General features: G+C 36.8%; 1 protein-coding gene across 1 annotated transcript in view; it reads left to right on the plus strand.

Moving 5' to 3' along the window:
- The window catches only part of si:dkey-11f4.7 (piezo-type mechanosensitive ion channel component 2), a 117,916-nt gene that overhangs the window by 63,159 nt on the left and 31,799 nt on the right, over window positions 1–22,958 (plus strand). The window contains exons 27-40 of the mRNA XM_061889169.1: window positions 5,418–5,583; window positions 5,654–5,897; window positions 5,989–6,085; window positions 8,418–8,577; window positions 10,105–10,194; window positions 10,453–10,535; window positions 10,753–10,818; window positions 12,238–12,353; window positions 14,711–14,831; window positions 18,160–18,234; window positions 20,662–20,828; window positions 20,897–21,081; window positions 21,241–21,387; window positions 22,163–22,372. Of these exons, the coding sequence (XP_061745153.1) occupies window positions 5,418–5,583; window positions 5,654–5,897; window positions 5,989–6,085; window positions 8,418–8,577; window positions 10,105–10,194; window positions 10,453–10,535; window positions 10,753–10,818; window positions 12,238–12,353; window positions 14,711–14,831; window positions 18,160–18,234; window positions 20,662–20,828; window positions 20,897–21,081; window positions 21,241–21,387; window positions 22,163–22,372 (1,927 nt within the window). The remainder of the gene's footprint in view (window positions 1–5,417; window positions 5,584–5,653; window positions 5,898–5,988; window positions 6,086–8,417; window positions 8,578–10,104; window positions 10,195–10,452; window positions 10,536–10,752; window positions 10,819–12,237; window positions 12,354–14,710; window positions 14,832–18,159; window positions 18,235–20,661; window positions 20,829–20,896; window positions 21,082–21,240; window positions 21,388–22,162; window positions 22,373–22,958) is intronic.

The raw sequence follows: 22,958 nt of genomic DNA on the forward strand, positions 1-22,958 counted from the left end.
CATACATCCTTACACACATACATCCTTACACACCTTCATCCTTACACACCTTCATCCTTACATACATCCTTATACACATTCATCCTTACACACCTTCATCCTTACATACATCCTTACATACATACATCCTTACATACATACATCCTTACACACCTTCATCCTTACACACATCCTTACACACATTCATCCTTACACACCTTCATCCTTACACACCTTCATCCTTACACACCTTCATCCTTACATACATCCTTACATACATACATCCTTACATACATACATCCTTACACACCTTCATCCTTATACACATCCTTACACACATTCATCCTTACACACCTTCATCCTTACATACATCCTTACATACATACATCCTTACATACATCCTTACATACATACATCCTTACATACATACATCCTTACATACATACATCCTTACACACCTTCATCCTTATACACATTCTTACACACATTCATCCTTACACACCTTCATCCTTACACACCTTCATCCTTACACACCTTCATCCTTACATACATCCTTACACACATACATTCTTACACACCTTCATCCTTACACACATACATCCTTACACACATTCATCCTTACATACATCCTTACACACATACATCCTTACATACATACATCCTTACACACATACATCCTTACATACATACATCCTTACATACATGCATCCTTACATACATACATCCTTACATACATACATCCTTACATACATGCATCCTTACATACATCCTTACACACATTCATCCTTACACACATTCATCCTTACATACATCCTTACACACATACATCCTTACATACATCCTTACATACATACATCCTTACACACATACATCCTTACATACATCCTTACACACATTCATCCTTACACACATTCATCCTTACATACATCCTTACACACATACATCCTTACATACATACATCCTTACATACATACATCCTTACATACATACATCCTTACACACATACATCCTTACATACATCCTTACACACATTCATCCTTACACACATTCATCCTTACATACATCCTTACACACATACATCCTTACATACATACATCCTTACATACATACATCCTTACACACATACATCCTTACATACATCCTTACACACATACATCCTTACATACATACATCCTTACACACATACATCCTTACATACATCCTTACACACATTCATCCTTACACACATTCATCCTTACATACATCCTTACACACATACATCCTTACATACATACATCCTTACATACATACATCCTTACACACATACATCCTTACATACATCCTTACACACATTCATCCTTACACACATTCATCCTTACATACATCCTTACACACATACATCCTTACATACATACATCCTTACATACATACATCCTTACACACATACATCCTTACATACATCCTTACACACATACATCCTTACACACATACATCCTTACACACCTTCATCCTTATACACATCCTTACACACATTCATCCTTACACACCTTCATCCTTACACACCTTCATCCTTACATACATCCTTACACACATACATCCTTACATACATACATCCTTACACACATACATCCTTACACACATTCATCCTTACATACATCCTTACACACATACATCCTTACATACATACATCCTTACATACATCCTTACACACATACATCCTTACATACATACATCCTTACATACATGCATCCTTACATACATCCTTACACACATACATCCTTACATACATCCTTACACACATTCATCCTTACATACATCCTTACACACATACATCCTTACATACATACATCCTTACATACATCCTTACACACATACATCCTTACATACATACATCCTTACATACATGCATCCTTACATACATCCTTACACACATACATCCTTACATACATACATCCTTACACACATACATCCTTACATACATACATCCTTACATACATACATCCTTACATACATGCATCCTTACATACATCCTTACACACATTCATCCTTACACACATTCATAAAAAATAAATGATAAATGGGTTGTACTTGTATAGCGCTTTTCTACCTTCAAGGTACTCAAAGCGCTTTGACACTACTTCCACATTTACCCATTCACACACACATTCACACACTGATGGAGGGAGCTGCCATGCAAGGCGCCAACCAGCACCCATCAGGAGCAAGGGTGAAGTGTCTTGCTCAGGACACAACGGACGTGACGAGGTTGGTTCTAGGTGGGATTTGAACCAGTGACCCTCGGGTTGCGCTCGGCCACTCTTCCACTGCGCTACGCCGTCCCTACATACATACATCCTTACATACATACATCCTTACATACATGCATCCTTACATACATCCTTACACACATTCATCCTTACACACATTCATCCTTACATACATCCTTACACACATACATCCTTACATACATCCTTACATACATACATCCTTACACACATACATCCTTACATACATCCTTACACACATTCATCCTTACACACATTCATCCTTACATACATCCTTACACACATACATCCTTACATACATACATCCTTACATACATACATCCTTACATACATACATCCTTACACACATACATCCTTACATACATCCTTACACACATTCATCCTTACACACATTCATCCTTACATACATCCTTACACACATACATCCTTACATACATACATCCTTACATACATACATCCTTACATACATACATCCTTACACACATACATCCTTACATACATCCTTACACACATACATCCTTACACACATACATCCTTACACACCTTCATCCTTATACACATCCTTACACACATTCATCCTTACACACCTTCATCCTTACACACCTTCATCCTTACATACATCCTTACACACATACATCCTTACATACATACATCCTTACATACATACATCCTTACACACATACATCCTTACATACATACATCCTTACACACATACATCCTTACACACATTCATCCTTACATACACCCTTACACACATACATCCTTACATACATACATCCTTACATACATCCTTACACACATACATCCTTACATACATACATCCTTACATACATGCATCCTTACATACATCCTTACACACATTCATCCTTACACACATTCATCCTTACATACATCCTTACACACATACATCCTTACATACATACATCCTTACATACATCCTTACACACATACATCCTTACATACATACATCCTTACATGCATGCATCCTTACATACATCCTTACACACATACATCCTTACATACATACATCCTTACACACATACATCCTTACATACATACATCCTTACATACATGCATCCTTACATACATCCTTACACACATTCATCCTTACATACATCCTTACACACATACATCCTTACATACATACATCCTTACACACATACATCCTTACACACATTCATCCTTACATACATCCTTACACACATACATCCTTACATACATACATCCTTACATACATACATCCTTACATACATACATCCTTACACACATACATCCTTACATACATCCTTACACACATTCATCCTTACACACATTCATCCTTACATACATCCTTACACACATACATCCTTACATACATACATCCTTACATACATACATCCTTACATACATACATCCTTACACACATACATCCTTACATACATCCTTACACACATACATCCTTACACACATACATCCTTACATACATACATCCTTACATACATACATCCTTACATACATACATCCTTACACACATACATCCTTACATACATCCTTACACACATTCATCCTTACACACATTCATCCTTACATACATCCTTACACACATACATCCTTACATACATACATCCTTACATACATACATCCTTACATACATACATCCTTACACACATACATCCTTACATACATCCTTACACACATACATCCTTACACACATACATCCTTACATACATACATCCTTACATACATACATCCTTACATACATACATCCTTACACACATACATCCTTACATACATCCTTACATACATACATCCTTACACACATACATCCTTACATACATACATCCTTACACACATACATCCTTACATACATCCTTACACACATACATCCTTACACACATACATCCTTACATACATACATCCTTACATACATACATCCTTACATACAGACATCCTTACACACATACATCCTTACATACATCCTTACATACATACATCCTTACACACATACATCCTTACATACATACATCCTTACATACATACATCCTTACACACATACATCCTTACACGCATACATCCTTACATACATACATCCTTACATACATACATCCTTACACACATACATCCTTACACACATACATCCTTACATACATTCATCCTTACACACATACATCCTTACACACATACATCCTTACACACATACATCCTTACACACATACATCCTTACACACATACATCCTTACACACCTTCATCCTTACACACATACATCCTTACACACATGCATCCTTACATACATACATCCTTACACACATACATCCTTACATACATACATCCTTACACACATACATCCTTACACACATACATCCTTACATACATACATCCTTACACACATACATCCTTACACACATACCTCCTTAGACACACACACACACACACACACACACACACACACACACACACACACACAGGCTTGCCAGATGTGTGATGTGTAAAGATGTGTGCAGGTGTTGTGTTGCCAGATGTGTGATGTGTGCAGGTGGGTGCAGGTGTTGTGTTGACAAGTGTGTGACGTGTTGTGTTGCCAGTGGTGTGTGGTTTGTGCAGGTGTTGTGTTGCCAGGTGTGTGACGTGTGCTGGTGTTGGATTGCCAGGTGTGTGATGTGTGCAGGTGTGTGATGTGTTGTGTTGCCAGTGGTGTGTGGTTTGTGCAGGTGTTGTGTTGCCAGGTGTGTGACGTGTGCTGGTGTTGTGTTGCCAGGTGTGTGATGTGTGCAGGTGTTGTGTTGCCAGGTGTGTGACGTGTGCACGTGTGTGCAGGTGTTGTGTTACCAGGTGTGTGATGTGTGCAGGTGTGTGCAGGTGTTGTGTTACCAGGTGTGTGATGTGTGCAGGTGTTGTGTTGCCAGGTGTGTGACGTGTGCACGTGTGTGCAGGTGTTGTGTTACCAGGTGCGTGATGTGTGCAGGTGTGTGCAGGTGTTGTGTTGCCAGGTGCGTGATGTGTGCAGGTGTTGTGTTACCAGGTGTGTGACGTGTGCACGTGTGTGCAGGTGTTGTGTTACCAGGTGCGTGATGTGTGCAGGTGTAGTGTTGCCAGGTGTGTGACGTGTGCAGGTGTGTGCAGGTGTTGTGTTACCAGGTGCGTGATGTGTGCAGGTGTAGTGTTGCCAGGTGTGTGACGTGTGCCCGTGTGTGCAGACGACCACCTGCTGCTGCTGTGCTCGTCCTTACAGTGGCAGGTGTTTGAGGAGGAGAACCGGGCGGTGGTGCGACTGCTGGCAGGAGAGAATGTGGAGATCAGTCGCAGTTTGGACCCCAGCAGCTGCAAGCAGTTCATACCTGTGGGCAACTTCCTGCACTGCAGGTGGGACGCCCACACCCTTTCAAACAGGAGGTCGCCTACAGCCGTGGCATGTGCTGCTGTGGTCCCCCAGGTCCTACCTGGACATGGTGAAGGTGTTTGTGTTCAGCTACTTCTTCTGGCTGGTGCTGTGCCTGATCTTCATCACGGGCACCACGCGCATCAACATCTTCTGCCTGGGCTACCTGGTGGCCTGCTTCTACTTCATGCTCTTCGGCAGCAGCGTGCTCATGCAGCCCGTCAAGTACATCCTGCGCCTGTGGGACTGGCTCATCGCCTACACCTGCTTCGTCATCGCCATGAAGAACGTGGTGTCGGTCGGTACATCCGGGTCCAGGCCCGCACGGGCACTGCCGCTACTGAGGACCTGCGCTTCATAGAAATGGGCTTTTCTGTGTGTGTGTTCAGCTGGGTTCCTGCGCTCTCCTGGACACTTTGTTGAAGAACGGCTGCTGGTTGATTCAGGCTTTCAGCATGTTCTGCACCATTAAAGGCTACGACCTCCGTGAGTACACCACCACTATTAGCTCCATAATGTACCACCATGTCAATATTATCTCCATAATGTACCACCATGTCAATATTATCTCTAAAATGTACCAGCATGTGGTATTATCTCCATAATGTACCACCATGTCAATATTATCTCTATAATGTACCAGCATGTGGTATTATCTCTATAATGCACCAGCATGTGGTATTATCTCTATAATGTACCACCATGTCAATATTATCTCTATAATGTACCACCATGTCAATATTATCTCCATAATGTACCACCATGTCAATATTATCTCCATAATGTACCACCATGTCAATATTATCTCTATAATGTACCACCATGTCAATATTATCTCTATAATGTACCAGCATGTGGTATTATCTCTATAATGCACCAGCATGTGGTATTATCTCTATAATGTACCACCATGTCAATATTATCTCTATAATGTACCACCATGTCAATATTAGCTCCATAATGTACCACCATGTCAATATTATCTCTATAATGTACCACCATGTCAATATTATCTCTATAATGTACCACCATGTCAATATTAGCTCCATAATGTACCAACCACCATGTCAATATTATCTCTATAATGTACCACCATGTCAATATTATCTCTATAATGTACCAGCATGTGGTATTATCTCTATAATGTACCACCATGTCAATATTATCTCTATAATGTACCACCATGTCAATATTATCTCTATAATGTACCAGCATGTGGTATTATATCCATAATGTGCCAGCATGTGGTATTATATCCATAATGTGCCAGCATGTGGTATTATATCCATAATGTACCAGCATGTGGTATTATCTCTATAATGTACCAGCAGAGGTGATGGCGGTAGAGGGGGGCAAGCAGGCGGGGAAGAGGAGGGAGTGGCGCAGGTAATCAGGTTGCTGTAAATGGTGTCTACTTTGTTTTGGAAGAATGATAGAAAGGCCTTGCAGTTGGTGGTGTTGAAGGTGTTGGAGATGTTGTCGGTAGGTTTGAGGAGTTTATTTATTGTGGAGAAGAGAGCTTCGGGGTTGGAAGAACCAGAGTGTCCGAGGTGGGAGTCGTACTGTAGGTGAGGGCATCTGTGTATTGGTGGAGATGATCAATGTAGGCTTAAATGGAGTTCAAGGGTGCACCAGAGTTCTGAGTATGTGAAAGTCGAGATTTGGTTTTGATAGGAGCTAACTGGTCAGGACAGAAGGAGAGTGTGTGATTGTAGAAGTTCACCGAGTCAGAAGGGTTGTTGGTACCTGAGGAGCGGAGGCAGATATGATGGTGGTGAGGGAGGCTGAGAAAGTAGAGGGGGAGATGTTCCGGAAGGATATTTTGCGTGAGTGTTTGCGAGGGTGGACGGGAATGTTGATGTCCATTATTATAGCCAGGTGGTCTGAGATGTTGAGGTTAAGACTAGAGAGGTGATTTATTGTGAGGCCAGAGGAGCAGACGAGATGTAGGGTGTGACCACGGGTGTGAGTGAGACACTGCAGTAGAACCAGGAATTCAGAAGCAGGTTTATTATTTGTATCATGGACATGACATTTGAAATCAGCAAGGAGGAGAAGAGATGGGGAGATGGCACAAAGCTGGATCAGAAACTCTGAAAAATGGGAAAGAAAGAAGGGGTTTGGCTTGGGGGGCGATACATGTCGGCACTGACTAGAGGAGTGGGACCAGAGAGTTTGAAGGCAATGAGGGAAGATGGAGGTTGTTTTAATGTCTTTTTTATCAACTGTAGCAACTCCTCATTCTCGCCCCTCAGAGCGAGCCTTCTCCATGTATGTGAACTGGGGGGAGTGGTTTGGTTGAAAGAGAAGTAGTCCAGAGCTTTGTGCCAGGTTTCACTTAAACAGAGGAAATCAAGATTATTGTCCATTATAAATTCATTGAGAAGCAGGCTTTAATTGTTGAGTGAGCGTGTGTCGAGTAGAGACAGTTTCAGGCGCTGTTGCTTTGTGATTGGCTGTGAGGATCGGGAGGATGGAAGAAGCTCCGCTCATTTCACTGCAGCCTGACTCGATATTGTTTAAATCTTTTATTCTGCAGTAATTAATATTCAATTTCATCTGCTGATTTTGGTCTAAATGAACAAAGCCTATTCAAGATTTCATTGTGCCTGATCATGAACTGATGACACAATCATCTTGACTCTGAACAGGGAACATTAGCTACTTACTTTTATATATACACATACATACATATTTTATATATACTATATATATATATATATATATATATATATTTAGCTGTGACTTCAGGTCCACTGTAAGACATGTGGCCAAACAAAAAGTATTTTTAGGAAGGATGTTTTCTTGGTGCTTTCAGCCGAGCCGGATGAGGAGTGCGAGCTGCCAGAGGGCGAGGCTGGCATCGTGTGGGACGCCATCTGTTTCACCGTACTTTTAGCCCAGAGGAGAGTCTTCCTCAGCTACTACTTCCTGTACGTGGTGGCCGACCTCAAGTCGTCAAAGATACTCGCCTCCAGGTGTCTACCATCACACGCGCACACAAATATAACTAACGTCCGCCTTTTTAAAATAATTATATTATATACTTTACAATGTAAATGATTTATTAGTAGCCAGTGAGGCGATGTACTTTAAATGCAAACACAGTGTCAGGTGCTGTAGGTCTTGAACCCCAGGATGCAGAGAGGGCAGGTAAACGTGACTTTAATATCAAATAGTGCAACTGGTAAGTGCACATGCAGGGAACATTGACATAGGAAACAGTCATGCTGCCCTGACTGGAGGGCGAGGCAGGCATAAATAGCAGCCAGCTGACTGATAACAGGCTTGCCAGGCTGCCAATAAGCGGCAGGTGAGGGGAAATGGCGCTCAGGGAGACAAGCAGGAAAAGGAACTAACCATGAGAGCACTACACAAAGCAAGGAAACCCAACCAGATGTCAATGTGACGGATTGTCAAACACAGGAAGTGTATTACCTGAGGGGGCGTGGCTACAGGATAGTGTTGCCAATTGTTTTCTGACTACTTTGCATGCATGTTGTGGACTTTAACTTTCTCAAAAATAAAAATGTTCGTTAATAATTCATTAAAAGTGATGTTCAACAATAAATTGGTCATGTGTCAAAAAAAGATCCAACAGAGGTTGGTAGATGACAATAAACCGAAAGGAAAATATCATGTAGAAAATTCCCACTTTTTTTACCCTCAACTTTCCTTTTCTTCCCCTCAATTTGCCACTTTTTTCCCCCAATTTTCCTCGTATTTCCTCAACTTCCCCCCCTCAATTTACCTGTTTTTTCACAACTATTTTCTTTTTCTTTTTCTCGATGTTCTTTTTGTTTTCCTCAACTTTAATTTTTTCTTGATTCTCTTTTTTTCCTCAATTTCCCAGTTTTTTTCTTTTTTTTTTTTAATCTTCCTCTTTTATTTTTTTTACAATTTTCACCTTTTTTTCTCTATTTTCCTCTTATTTCACACATTTTTTTCTTTTTTCTCAACGTTCCTCTTTCATTCTCAAAATTCCAGTTTTTTTCAAAATTTTCCTTTTTTTGCCACAATTTTCCTCTTCTTTTCCTCAATTTTCTTCTTTTTTCACTTAATTGTTTTCTTTTGTCTCACCGTTTCAAAGTTCTTCTTTTTTTCTCAATTTTCAGATTTTCCCCCAACTTTTTTTCCCACTTTTTTCTTTTTTCTCAATCTCCCTCGTTTTTCTTAACTTTTGTGTTTTCTCGATTTCCCTTTTTTTCCTCAAACTTCCTCTTTTTTTTACGAGTTTTCATCTTTTTTGTTAATTTACCTCTTTTTTTCTCAATTTCCCTAAATAAAATAAAAAAATCCTCTTGTTTTTATTAATTTTCCTTTTTTCCCCTCTTTTTCCCCAAAGGGTGCTTGCTGACATCTCTGATTTTAGGGCCCCCACTAACTCTGACCCTGACACTGACCCTTCTTTCCCTCTGATTGAGTTCTTCTCTTGGCAAAATGTGACAATCAATCCATAAATGCATCAGTAAATGGAAGAAATAACTGGTGTGTTGGCCTGTCAGGGGTGCCGAGCTGTTCGAGGCCAAGGTGAAGAAGCAGGTGGCGGCCCGGCTGGAACTGGAGAAGAAGTCTGTGGAGACGCTGAAGAAACAGTAAGACTACGCACTGTTGTGGAACTTTCCACGATGTGTCACATTATGTACAAATGTTGTGTGTAACACAACACTCCATAAATGACGGAAATAAAATCACCTGTGGAGACGTCATCTGTAGTTGTAGGGAAGAAAATAGCCTTTTTTTTCTGGTTAATGTGTGGAATCACAGCATGCTGATATGAATGAAGCGTGGTGCCGACATCCGCTGTCCCAATACTTTTGTCCATTCAGCATGACTTTCTCACCTTCTTGAAGGATGGAGAAGATCAAATCCAAACAGAGAGGTCGGCCGACAGCGACGGACAATGAAGGACTTCCTGTCGATCAGAAGACACTTGGTAACATGATCTTGTTGTACCTGAACGCATCATTTTACTGTAATGTGAGGATTGTACACATCTGACTCTGCATTATTATTATCATTGTTATAATGATGATAATAATTAGCATTTTCGTCAATAATATTCTATTCTTTATTATTTAATATTTGCATCATTATTATTATTTTAACTGTTATTATTATTATCATTATTATTAATATTGTTATTATTCCAGATGCAGAAGACAAGGCTAAGAGAGATGCAGGGAAATGGTGGAAGCCTTGGGTCTCCAAGCCTGGAGGTGACATACATACATACATACATACATACATACATACATACATACATACATACATACATACATACATACATACATACATACATACATACATCCTTACATACATACTTACTTACTTACATACATACATACTTACATACATACATACTTACATACATACATACATACATACATACATACATACATACATACATACATACATACATACATACATACTTACATACATACATACATACATACATACATACATACATACCTACCTACCTACCTACCTACCTACCTACCTACCTACCTACCTACCTACCTACCTACCTACCTACCTACCTACCTACCTACCTACCTACATACATACATACATACCTACACACTTATATACATACATACATACATACATACATACATACATACATACCTACACACATACACACATACATACATACCTACATACATACATACATACATACCTACACACTTATATACATACATACATACATACATACATACATACATACCTACACACATACCTACACACATACATACATACCTACATACATACATACATACATACCTACATACATACATACATACCTACATACATACATACATACATACATACATACATACCTACACACATACATACATACACACATACATACATACATACATACATACATACATACATACATAGTACATACATACATCATCATCGGGAGTCACTTGAAGCGAGTATGACGATCCCCCTGATGGGGGGTACGTACTCCTTTATGGAAGATGCCTGTGCGTGACTTAGTTTAACGTGGACAGACTGCAGCACAGACAGTCACCACACGATCCTTGACAGATCGGGGTCAGGCTCCAGTGGCACGGAGTCCAAGACGACTGGGGACCCTTTTCTGCTGCAGCCTTCACCCGCCATTGTGACGCTCCATAGGGTTAGCAATCATCACCCGTCTGTTCCACCGCTGAGGTCTTGGGCTGTTTTTTCCCCATAAGTGGGCCCACATGGATGTGGGGGTGCCTTCTGTCGCCATCGCAACCGTTGTAGTGGTTGTTACATCTACCATTTTTGCCTGCTCCGCCGTTCAGGTCTTCACTGTATCCCTGGCTAGGGGGATGTCTGGTACTAGGCCTTTTGTAGTAAAGGGGTTAACTTTCTAGTGCCCCTAGACCCCATACAGGAGACTCCACTGCCCTAACCCTAACCCTAACACTGCCACTTTAACATCATCCCCGGGACACAATACATACATACACACGCACACACATTATTATTGTAGGTACATATATACACACATAAATACTGTAGATACAGACATGCATGCATACAATGCATACATACAGTACATACATACATACATACATACATACATAGAGTCCACTACAATGGATAGATATGATTTTGAGGCTGTTTCTTCCCCACAGTGGAGAACAACTGTGGCTACCACCTGTTTGAGAGCGACAGCGAGGAAGAGGAGGACCAAGACGCTCCAGAGAAAAAAGACCAAGAAGTGCCTCTGAAGAAGAAATCTGCGTTCCAGGTTGGAAAGACAAATATGCTATATTTCAACTATACTTCAACAATATTTCAACTATACTTCAACAATATTTCAATTGTATTTCAACTATATTTCAACAATAATACAGCTATATTTCAACTATATTTACTGTATTTGAACACTAATACAGCTATATATCAACTATATTCCAACTGTAGTTCAACAGTTTTCAACTATATTTCAACACTGTTACAACTATTTTTCAACTATATTGAACTGTTTCAACACTATTACAGCTATATTTCAACTATATTAAACTATATTTAAATCATATGTCAGCTATATATCAAGTGTATTTAAATTATATTCGGGGCGGTATAGCTCGGTTGGTAGAGTGGCCGTGCCAGCAACTTGAGGGTTGCAGGTTCGATTCCCGCTTCCGCCATCCTAGTCACTGCCGTTGTGTCCTTGGGCAAGACACTTTACCCACCTGCTCCCAGTGCCACCCACACTGGTTTAAATGTAACTTAGATATTGGGTTTCACTATGTAAAGCGCTTTGAGTCACTAGAGAAAAGCGCTATATAAATATAATTCACATATAATTCACATTCGAAGTCTATGTCAACTATATTTCAACATTATTTCAACTGTATTTCAACTATTTATCAAGAATATTACAGCTATATATCAAATATATTTAAACTATATTCAAAGTGTATTTTAACTATATTTTGACATTATTCCAACTGTATTTCAACTATATATGAACAGTATTACAGCTATATTTTAGCAATATTTCAGCTATATGTCAACTGTATTTCAACTATATTCCAACTGTATTTCAACTATATATCAACAATATTATAGCTATAGTTCAACTATATACAACTATATTTCAGCTGTATATCAACTACATTCCAACTGTTTTTCAACTATATTCCAACAATATTACAGCTATATTTAAACTGTATTTCAACTATATTTCAACAATATTACAGCTATATTTAAACTGTATTTCAACTATATTTCAACAATATTACAGCTATATTTAAACTGTATTTCAACTATATTTCAACAATATTACAGCTATATTTAAACTTTATTTAACTATATTTCAACAATATTTCAGCTATATATCAACCATATTTCAACAATATTTCAGCTATATATCAACCGTATTTCAACAATATTTCAGCTATATATCAACCGTATTTCAACATTATTCCAACTGTATTTCAACTATATTTCAACACTATTACAGCTATATTTCAACTATATTTTTACATTATTCCAACTGTATTTCAACTATATATAAACAATATTACAGCTATATTTTAACTATATTTCAGCTATATATCAACTATATTTCAACTATATTCCAATTGTATTTCAACTATATTTCAACTATAATCTAGGTGTATTTGAACTATATTTCTACATTATTCCAACTGTATTTCAACTATATATCAACAATATTACAGCTATATCTAAACTATATTTAACTAGGGACGGCGTGGCGCAGTGGGAGAGTGGCCGTGCGCAACCCAAGGGTCACTGGTTCAAATCCCACCTAGAACCAACCTCGTTGTGTCCTGAGCAAGACACTTCACCCTTGCTCCTGATGGGTGCTGGTTGGCGCCTTGCATGGCAGCTCCCTCCATCAGTGTGTGAATGTGGAAGTAGTGTCAAAGCGCTTTGAGTACCTTGAAGGTAGAAAAGCGCTATACAAGTACAACCCATTTAACTATATTTCAGCTATATATCACCTATACTTCAACGGCATTTCAATTATATTTCAACACTATTACAGCTATATTTCAACTATATTTAAATATATCTTAATAATATGTCAGCTCTCTATCAACTATATTTAATCCTTATTCCAATTGTATTTCAACTATATTTCTACTATTGTTTCAACTATACAACGACAATATTAAAGTATTCCAACTGTATTTCAACAATATCACAGCTATATTTCAAGTATATTTAACTATATTTTAACAATATGTCAGCTATATATTAACTATATTTCAACCTTATTCTAAGTGTATTTTAACTACATTTCAACATTATTTCAACTATATATATGCAATATTACAGCTATATTTCAACTTTATTTAACTATATTTATAGTCTAACTGTATTTTCACTATATTTCATCATTAATTCAACTATGTTTCAAAAAAATCACGGACTATATTTCAACTTTATTTAACTATTTCAACAATATTTCAGCTATTTATCAACTATATTTCAGCGATATTTCAGTTAAAAATCCATAATGAAACAGCTATTTTTGGACTATATTTCAGCTACATATCAACTATATTCCAACTGTATTTCAAGACTATTTGAAGCTGCTGCATGAGTATGAATATGAGGAGTTGTTCCCAGCTGGCCTACGAGGCCTGGATCACCAGCTCCAAGGCGGCCTTGAAGAACCTGAGCAGGGAGAAGAGGAGGATGAAGAAGGAGGAGAAGAAAAGAGCCAAGAGAGAACTTCAAGCACAGCAGAGTGAGGACATTGTGCTCAAATGTGGATATTCATATTTACATGTATTTCTACATCGGAAATAAATGCTAGCAAGAGGTGGCTGACAATGCAAGGGGAGTCCATCTATTCCGCCTGTAAAGTGGTTTAGCTCGGTTGGTAGAGTGGCTGGGCCAGCAACTCGAGGGTTGCAGGTTCAATTCCCGCTTCCGCCATCCTAGTCACTGCCGTTGTGTCCTCGGGCAAGACACTTTACCCACCTGCTCCCAGTGCCACCCACACTGCTTTAAATGGAACTTAGATATTGGGTTTCACTATGTAAAGCGCGTTGAGTCACTAGAGAATAAGCGCTATATAAATATAATTCACTTCACTCTACAAACATCCAAAAACCTCCATTAAAGTTTTATATACACGCTGTAAGTATATATGTAATATCTAGTAACATTCATAATAACAATGTCATATTTACATCCTTTCATCATACTGTAAGTATTTGTGTTGGGTAGTAACATTCATAATAACATGTTGTAAGTATATATGTAGTGTAGTAACATTCATAATAACATGTTGTAAGTATATATGTAGTGTAGTAACATTCATAATAACATGATATATATTTACACATTTTCGTCATACTGTAGGTATATATGTAGTATCTAGTAACATTCATAATAACATGTCATATTTACATATTTTCATCATACTGTAGTTATATATATAATATCTAGTAATACGGTATTCATAATAACATGTCGTATTTACATATCGTCATCATACTGTAAGTATATATGTAATATCTAGTAATATTCATAATAAGTCGTATTTACATATTTTCATCATACTGCAAGTATATATGTAATATGTAGTAATATTTATAATAAGTCATATTCATATATTTTCATCATACTGTAAGTATATATGTAGTATCTATTAAAATTCATATGTCATAACATTCATAATAACATGTCATATTTACATATTTTCATCATACTGTAGGTATATATGTAGTATCTAGTAACATTCATAATAACATGTCATATTTACATATTTTCATCATACTGTAGTTATATATATAATATCTAGTAATACGCTATTCATAATAACATGTCGTATTTACATATCGTCATCATACTGTAAGTATATATGTAATATCTAGTAATATTCATATTTTCATCATACTGCAAGTATATATGTAATATGTAGTAATATTCATAAGTCCTATTCATATATTTTCATCATACTGTAAGTATATATGTAGTATCTATTAAAATTCATATGTCATAACATTCATAATAACATGTCATATTTACATATTTTCATCATACTGTAGGTATATATGTAGTATCTAGTAACATTCATAATAACATGTCATATTTACATATTTTCATCATACTGTAGTTATATATATAATATCTAGTAATACAGTATTCATAATAACATGTCGTATTTACATATCGTCATCATACTGTAAGTATATATGTAATATCTAGTAATATTCATAATAACAAGTCGTATTTACATATTTTCATCATACTGCAAGTATATATGTAATATGTAGTAATATTCATAATAAGTCATATTCATATATTTTCATCATACTGTAAGTATATATGTAGTATCTATTAAAATTCATATGTCATAACATTCATAATAACATGTCATATTTACATATTTTCATCATACTGTAGGTATATATGTAGTATCTAGTAACATTCATAATAACATGTCATATTTACATATTTTCATCATACTGTAGTTATATATATAATATCTAGTAATACGCTATTCATAATAACATGTCGTATTTACATATCGTCATCATACTGTAAGTATATATGTAATATCTAGTAATATTCATATTTTCATCATACTGCGAGTATATATGTAATATGTAGTAATATTCATAAGTCCTATTCATATATTTTCATCATACTGTAAGTATATATGTAGTATCTATTAAAATTCATATGTCATAACATTCATAATAACATGTCATATTTACATATTTTCATCATACTGTAGGTATATATGTAGTATCTAGTAACATTCATAATAACATGTCATATTTACATATTTTCATCATACTGTAGTTATATATATAATATCTAGTAATACGGTATTCATAATAACATGTCGTATTTACATATCGTCATCATACTGTAAGTATATATGTAATATCTAGTAATATTCATAATAACAAGTCGTATTTACATATTTTCATCATACTGCAAGTATATATGTAATATGTAGTAATATTCATAATAAGTCATATTCATATATTTTCATCATACTGTAAGTATATATGTAGTATCTATTAAAATTCATATGTCATAACATTCATAATAACATGTCATATTTACATATTTTCATCATACTGTAGGTATATATGTAGTATCTAGTAACATTCATAATAACATGTCATGTATACATATTTTGATAATTTTAGGGATTTCACAGACACATCACAACGTTAATTTTTCCCTCCCACAACAACAACAACAACAACAACAACAACACTACTAATCATGGCAGACTTGATGAGAGACAACAAACATAATGAAATAATCCCTTAGTGTACAATGTCTGCTCTCACGGGGAAAAAGACTGAAGGCATGTTCATATCTTCCTGTTTGGAAGATCCAGGTGGAAGACATGATTTATCATCTAGACTTAACTTTCACCAACTCAGAGGCCATGCAGCAGCTCAGTGTGTCAATATAGCAGCATAAGCTAGTTAGCGCTCTATAAGTAGTTGCTCTGTGTTAGCAGCTGTAATAATAATATATCACTAGTACTTCTTTAATATTCAAGTCACAACTTGTAAATGGAGTATTTCTGCTGTTTTTGATCTTTTTTACAGGCTGTGTGCGCGCAATAACATTATGGCTCCCATCGGCTCCATTGTTAGCTGACTTTTGCTAACATTTCTTTCTGATTTTGAAGGCATAAAAAACATTTGTATACTCGTCTTACATAAGGATTGTAAATGATAGACAATTCCCCAAAACATGTTCAGTTCCCCTTAAGTGCAATTAGCAATAAATCTAATAAATATCCTAATATAAAAAATGAATTATTCCCCGCTTAGTACCTAGATATTAAAGATAATAATACAATAATTATTATGATAATCATTATAATTATAGTAATAATAATGATTATCATGACATCATATTTATATAATATTGTAGTATGTTACATAATATTAAAACACTGAATTACCTCTATTAAGATTGTAATAAACAATCATAAAATGTCTACTTTGAAAGGCTTAATAATGGCAAACGTGGTTGCAGTGGTATGTTGATATGAAATATGAATGTAATAAATGATAACTCTTACATCCCAGGTGTGGACAGAGTGGACTCGAGTGAAGATGAACTGGAGGAGAGCACCACCAGGGACAAGGTGGAGGAAGAGAAAGGTAATAAAAATGTTAAAGCTAGATTTCAACAATATTGCGACTATATTTCAGCATTTACTTCAACTTTATTTCAACTGTCTTTCAAATACATGTTAACTATACTTCAACAAGATTTCAAACATATTTAAACAGTATTTCAATAATCTTTCAGCTATTTTTCAAGAATGTTTCCACCATATTTAACTACATTTCTACTATATTTTAGCCATATTTCAACAATATTTCAGTTATATTTAAACTACATTTTTAAAACATTTCAATAATATTTGAAAAATATTTCATTTATATTTGAACTAAATTTCAGCTCTATTTCAAGTACATTCCATTTATGTTACCTACATTTCAACTACATTTCAACTATATTACAACAATATTTCAACTATATCTCAACTGTATTTCAACTATACTTCAACAATTTTTGTATTTCAACAGTATTTCAATAATATTTCAACTGTCTTTAACATTATTCCAACTATATTTCAGCTTTATTTCAACAATCTTTTAACACTATTTCAACAATATTTCAAGTACATGTCAACTATATTTCAACAACATTGCAGCTGTATGTTAGCTATCTTTTCAACACTATTTCAATTATATTTCAATTATATTTCAAATATATTTCAACAGTATTCTAACAATGTTGCAGCTATATTTCAACAATATTTTGATTATATTTCAACTGTATTTTAATTATATTTCAACTGGAGCAGCACGGTGGTAGAGGGGTTAGTGCGTCTGCCTCACAATACGAAGGTCCTGAGTGGTCCTGAGTTCAATCCTCCCGGGCTCGGGATCTTTCTGTGTGGAGTTTGCATGTTCTCCCCGTGACTGCGTGGGTTCCCTCCGGGTACTCCGGCTTCCTCCCACCTCCAAAGACATGCACCTGGGGATAGGCCCCTCCCACCTCCAAAGACATGCACCTGGGGATAGGCCCCTCCCACCTCCAAAGACATGCACCTGGGGATAGGCCCCTCCCACCTCCAAAGACATGCACCTGGGGATAGGCCCCTCCCACCTCCAAAGACATGCACCTGGGGATAGGCCCCTCCCACCTCCAAAGACATGCACCTGGGGATAGGTTGATCGGCAACACTAAATGGTCCCTAGTGTGTGAATGTTGTCTGTCTATCTGTGTTGGCCCTGTGATGAGGTGGCGACTTGTCCAGGGTGTACCCCACCTTCCGCCCGTCTGCAGCTGAGATAGGCTCCAGCTCCCCCCGCGACCCCGAAAGGGACAAGCGGTGGAAAATGGATGGATATTTCAACTGTCTTTCAACTACATTTGAACAAAATGTAACTATGTTTTAACAATATTCCAACTATATTTCAACAATTTTACAGATATATTTCTTCAATATTTCAATTATATTTCAACAATATTTCAGCTGAATTTCAACTATATCTCAACAATATTTCAAATATTATTCAATTATAATTCAACTGTTTTTCAACAATATTTCATTTACATTTTAAATATATGTCAACAATATTTCAGCTATTTTTCAAGTATGTTTCAATCATATTTAACTACACTTCTACTTTATTTTAGCCATATTCCAAAGACATTTCAGTTATATTTGAACAATATTTCATTTATATTTGAAATATAATTCAACAATATTTCAGCTCTATTAATATATTTCAACTATATTGACCTATTTTTCAACTACATTTAAACTATATTTAAACTGAATTACAAACATATTTCAACTATCTCATTTGTATTTTAAACACACTTCAACAGTTTTTTTTAATTATATTTCAAATGTATTTCAACCATATTTCAGCCATATTTTAACAGTATTTAAGCTATCTCCCCAAAATCTTTCAGCTGTATTTCAACTTTATTTCAACATTATCTTAACTACACTTCAACTAAATTGAAGCTTTATTACAATATTGAAACTATTTTCAATTATATTTAAAATATACTCAAACTATACTTCAATCATTTTTCAATTACATTTAAACTATACTTAAACTATATTTCAACTGTATTTCACCAATATTTCGTCTATCTTCCTCCAATATTTCAACTGTATTTCAACAATATTTCTACTATATTTAAACAATATTTCAGCTATATTTCCACTACATCCCAACTGTATTCAAACAGTTAGGATGTAGTCAAAATGTTTTCAATGATATTTAAACTAAAGTGAAGCAATATTTGAGCTATCTTTCAACAATATTTCTACTGTATTTCAGCTATATTTCAGCTGTATTTCAATTATACTTCCACAATTTTTCAATGATATTTAAACTATGCTTAAACAATATTTTAACTGTTTTTCAGCTTTATTTCAACGATACTTCAACAATTTTTCAATGATATTTGGACTATACTGATACAATATTTCGGCTGTATTTCAACAATATTTCTGCTGTAGTTGACGGACATTTGGTGTCCGTTTCCCTTGGCAGAAAACATCTTGCAGCGGCTGGTCAGCACTCTGAGGTTCCTGCTGGTGTTCCTGCAGTCTCTGGTGGACGACCTGACTCAGAGCCTGAACTCCCTCTGCAAAGAGAACTTGGACATCTCCAAAGTGTTGCTCCTGGAGCGAGCTCTGCTCAGCCAGCAGCAGAAGAAGGTGAGAGGCTGAGAAGATGAGGTGCAACATCTTCTCACCCAGCGTGTGTCCTGCGTGGTCCTGAGCAGGGCAAAGAGGTGAGCCAGGAGAGCGTCAAGCACTTCTACGACAGCTGGCTGTCACGTCAGAACACCTTGTCGTCGCCAGCAGACGTAGAAGATCCGCCCGCGCCTGCGCTGACCTCCTCACGCCGCGCCTACGCCCGGCTGAGGAAGCAGGCCTCCAAGACGTCCTGGGCCAGCAGTGTGTCCAGGTAGTGTCTTCGCACTCACCACTCAAGGTGGAATAGCAAACTCTGCTCCAAGGATGCAGCGTTTTCAAAACATGCATCCACAGTATCTTCATGGAAACTTGTCGTCGTCGTTGTTGTTGTTTTCTGTCAAACTGATGAAACGCCTCGGTCGGATGTCAGCTGTGGGACGGAAGAGACCATGCTGGGATCCAGGCAGCCCACCCAGGAGGAGCTGGAAGAACCTGCTGCTGACCGTCTCAGGAGGACTCTCTTCAGGTCTGCTCATGTGGACTGGACCTCCTACGAAGACCATGGACTCTCTCCAAGGTGGGATGATTGGATGGAGAGGAAGATGGTTGGATGAAAGGATGGATACAAAGATGGATGGATGAAAGGAGGGTTTAAAAGATGGATGGATGCATGGAGTGGTAGGTAGGATGATGGATAGATGATAGAGAGAGGCAAGGATGAATGAAAGGAGGGATATAAAGATGGATGGATACAGAGATAGATGGATGGATGGAGGGAGATATGCAAGGATGGATGCTTAGAGGGATAGATGATGAGTGGATGAATGAAAGGAGGGATGCAAAGATGGCTGGATGAATGGTAAGATAGATGGAAGGATGGATAAATGGAGGGAGAGACGGCGGGTGGGATTGAGGGATGTACAGAGGGTTGGATGCTCGGAGGAATGGCTGGATGGGTGAAAAAATGGATGAATAAAGGGGGATAAAAAGATGGATGGATTATTGGAAGGCTGGGTGATAGATGGATGGATGAGGGAGAGATCCAAGCATGGGTTGAAGGCTTAGAGGGATAGGTAGATGAATGAAAAGAGGGATAAAAAGATGGATGGATGGATGGAGGGCTGGATGCTTGGAGGGATAGATGGAGAAATGGATGAATGAAAGGGGGATGATTGGTTGGATGGATGGATGAGACAGGGATAAAAAGATGCATGGTTATTGGACAGAACAATGGATGGAGGTCAGAATAAAAAGATGGATGGATGAAAGGATGTGTATGGATGGAGAGGTGGAGGGTGAGATGGACGGATGGTGGCTTGGATGTTCCTGAGATGTTCCTTTGGTGTGTGCAGCGTGTGTGAAGGAACCTTTCACCAATATGAAGACAGGAAGTTGGATGGAGAGGAAGGTCAGGGAGTTGATGATGATGATGTTGATGTTGATGAAGAGCTGTATCATCTTGAAGAAGACTACCCAGAATGCACCTGTGTGGAGGAGGCAACTTTCAAACCTTTAAGTCAGGAAACCAGGAACCTGACTGCTAGTGAACTGCTGCTCAACAAGTCAGTATTATTATTATTATTATTATTCATCATACATCAACATGTATTATTATTATTCATCATACATCAACATGTATTATTATTCTTCATCATACATCAACATGTATTATTATTATTCATCATACATCAACATGTATTATTATTATTCATCATACATCAACATGTATTATTATTCTTCATCATACATCAACATGTATTATTATTATTCATCATACATCAATATATATTATTATTATTCATCATACATCAACATGTATTATTATTATTCATCATACATCAACATATATTATTATTATTCATCATACATCAACATATATTATTATTATTCATCATACATCAACATGTATTATTATTCTTCATCATACATCAACATGTATTATTATTATTCATCATACATCAACATGTATTATTATTATTCATCATACATCAACATGTATTATTATTCTTCATCATACATCAACATGTATTATTATTATTCATCATACATCAACATGTATTATTATTCTTCATCATACATCAACATATATTATTATTCTTCATCATACATCAACATATATTATTATTCTTCATCATACATCAACATATA

Source organism: Nerophis ophidion, linkage group LG27, assembly GCF_033978795.1.
Source record: "Nerophis ophidion isolate RoL-2023_Sa linkage group LG27, RoL_Noph_v1.0, whole genome shotgun sequence".
Lineage (NCBI taxonomy): Eukaryota > Metazoa > Chordata > Actinopteri > Syngnathiformes > Syngnathidae > Nerophis > Nerophis ophidion.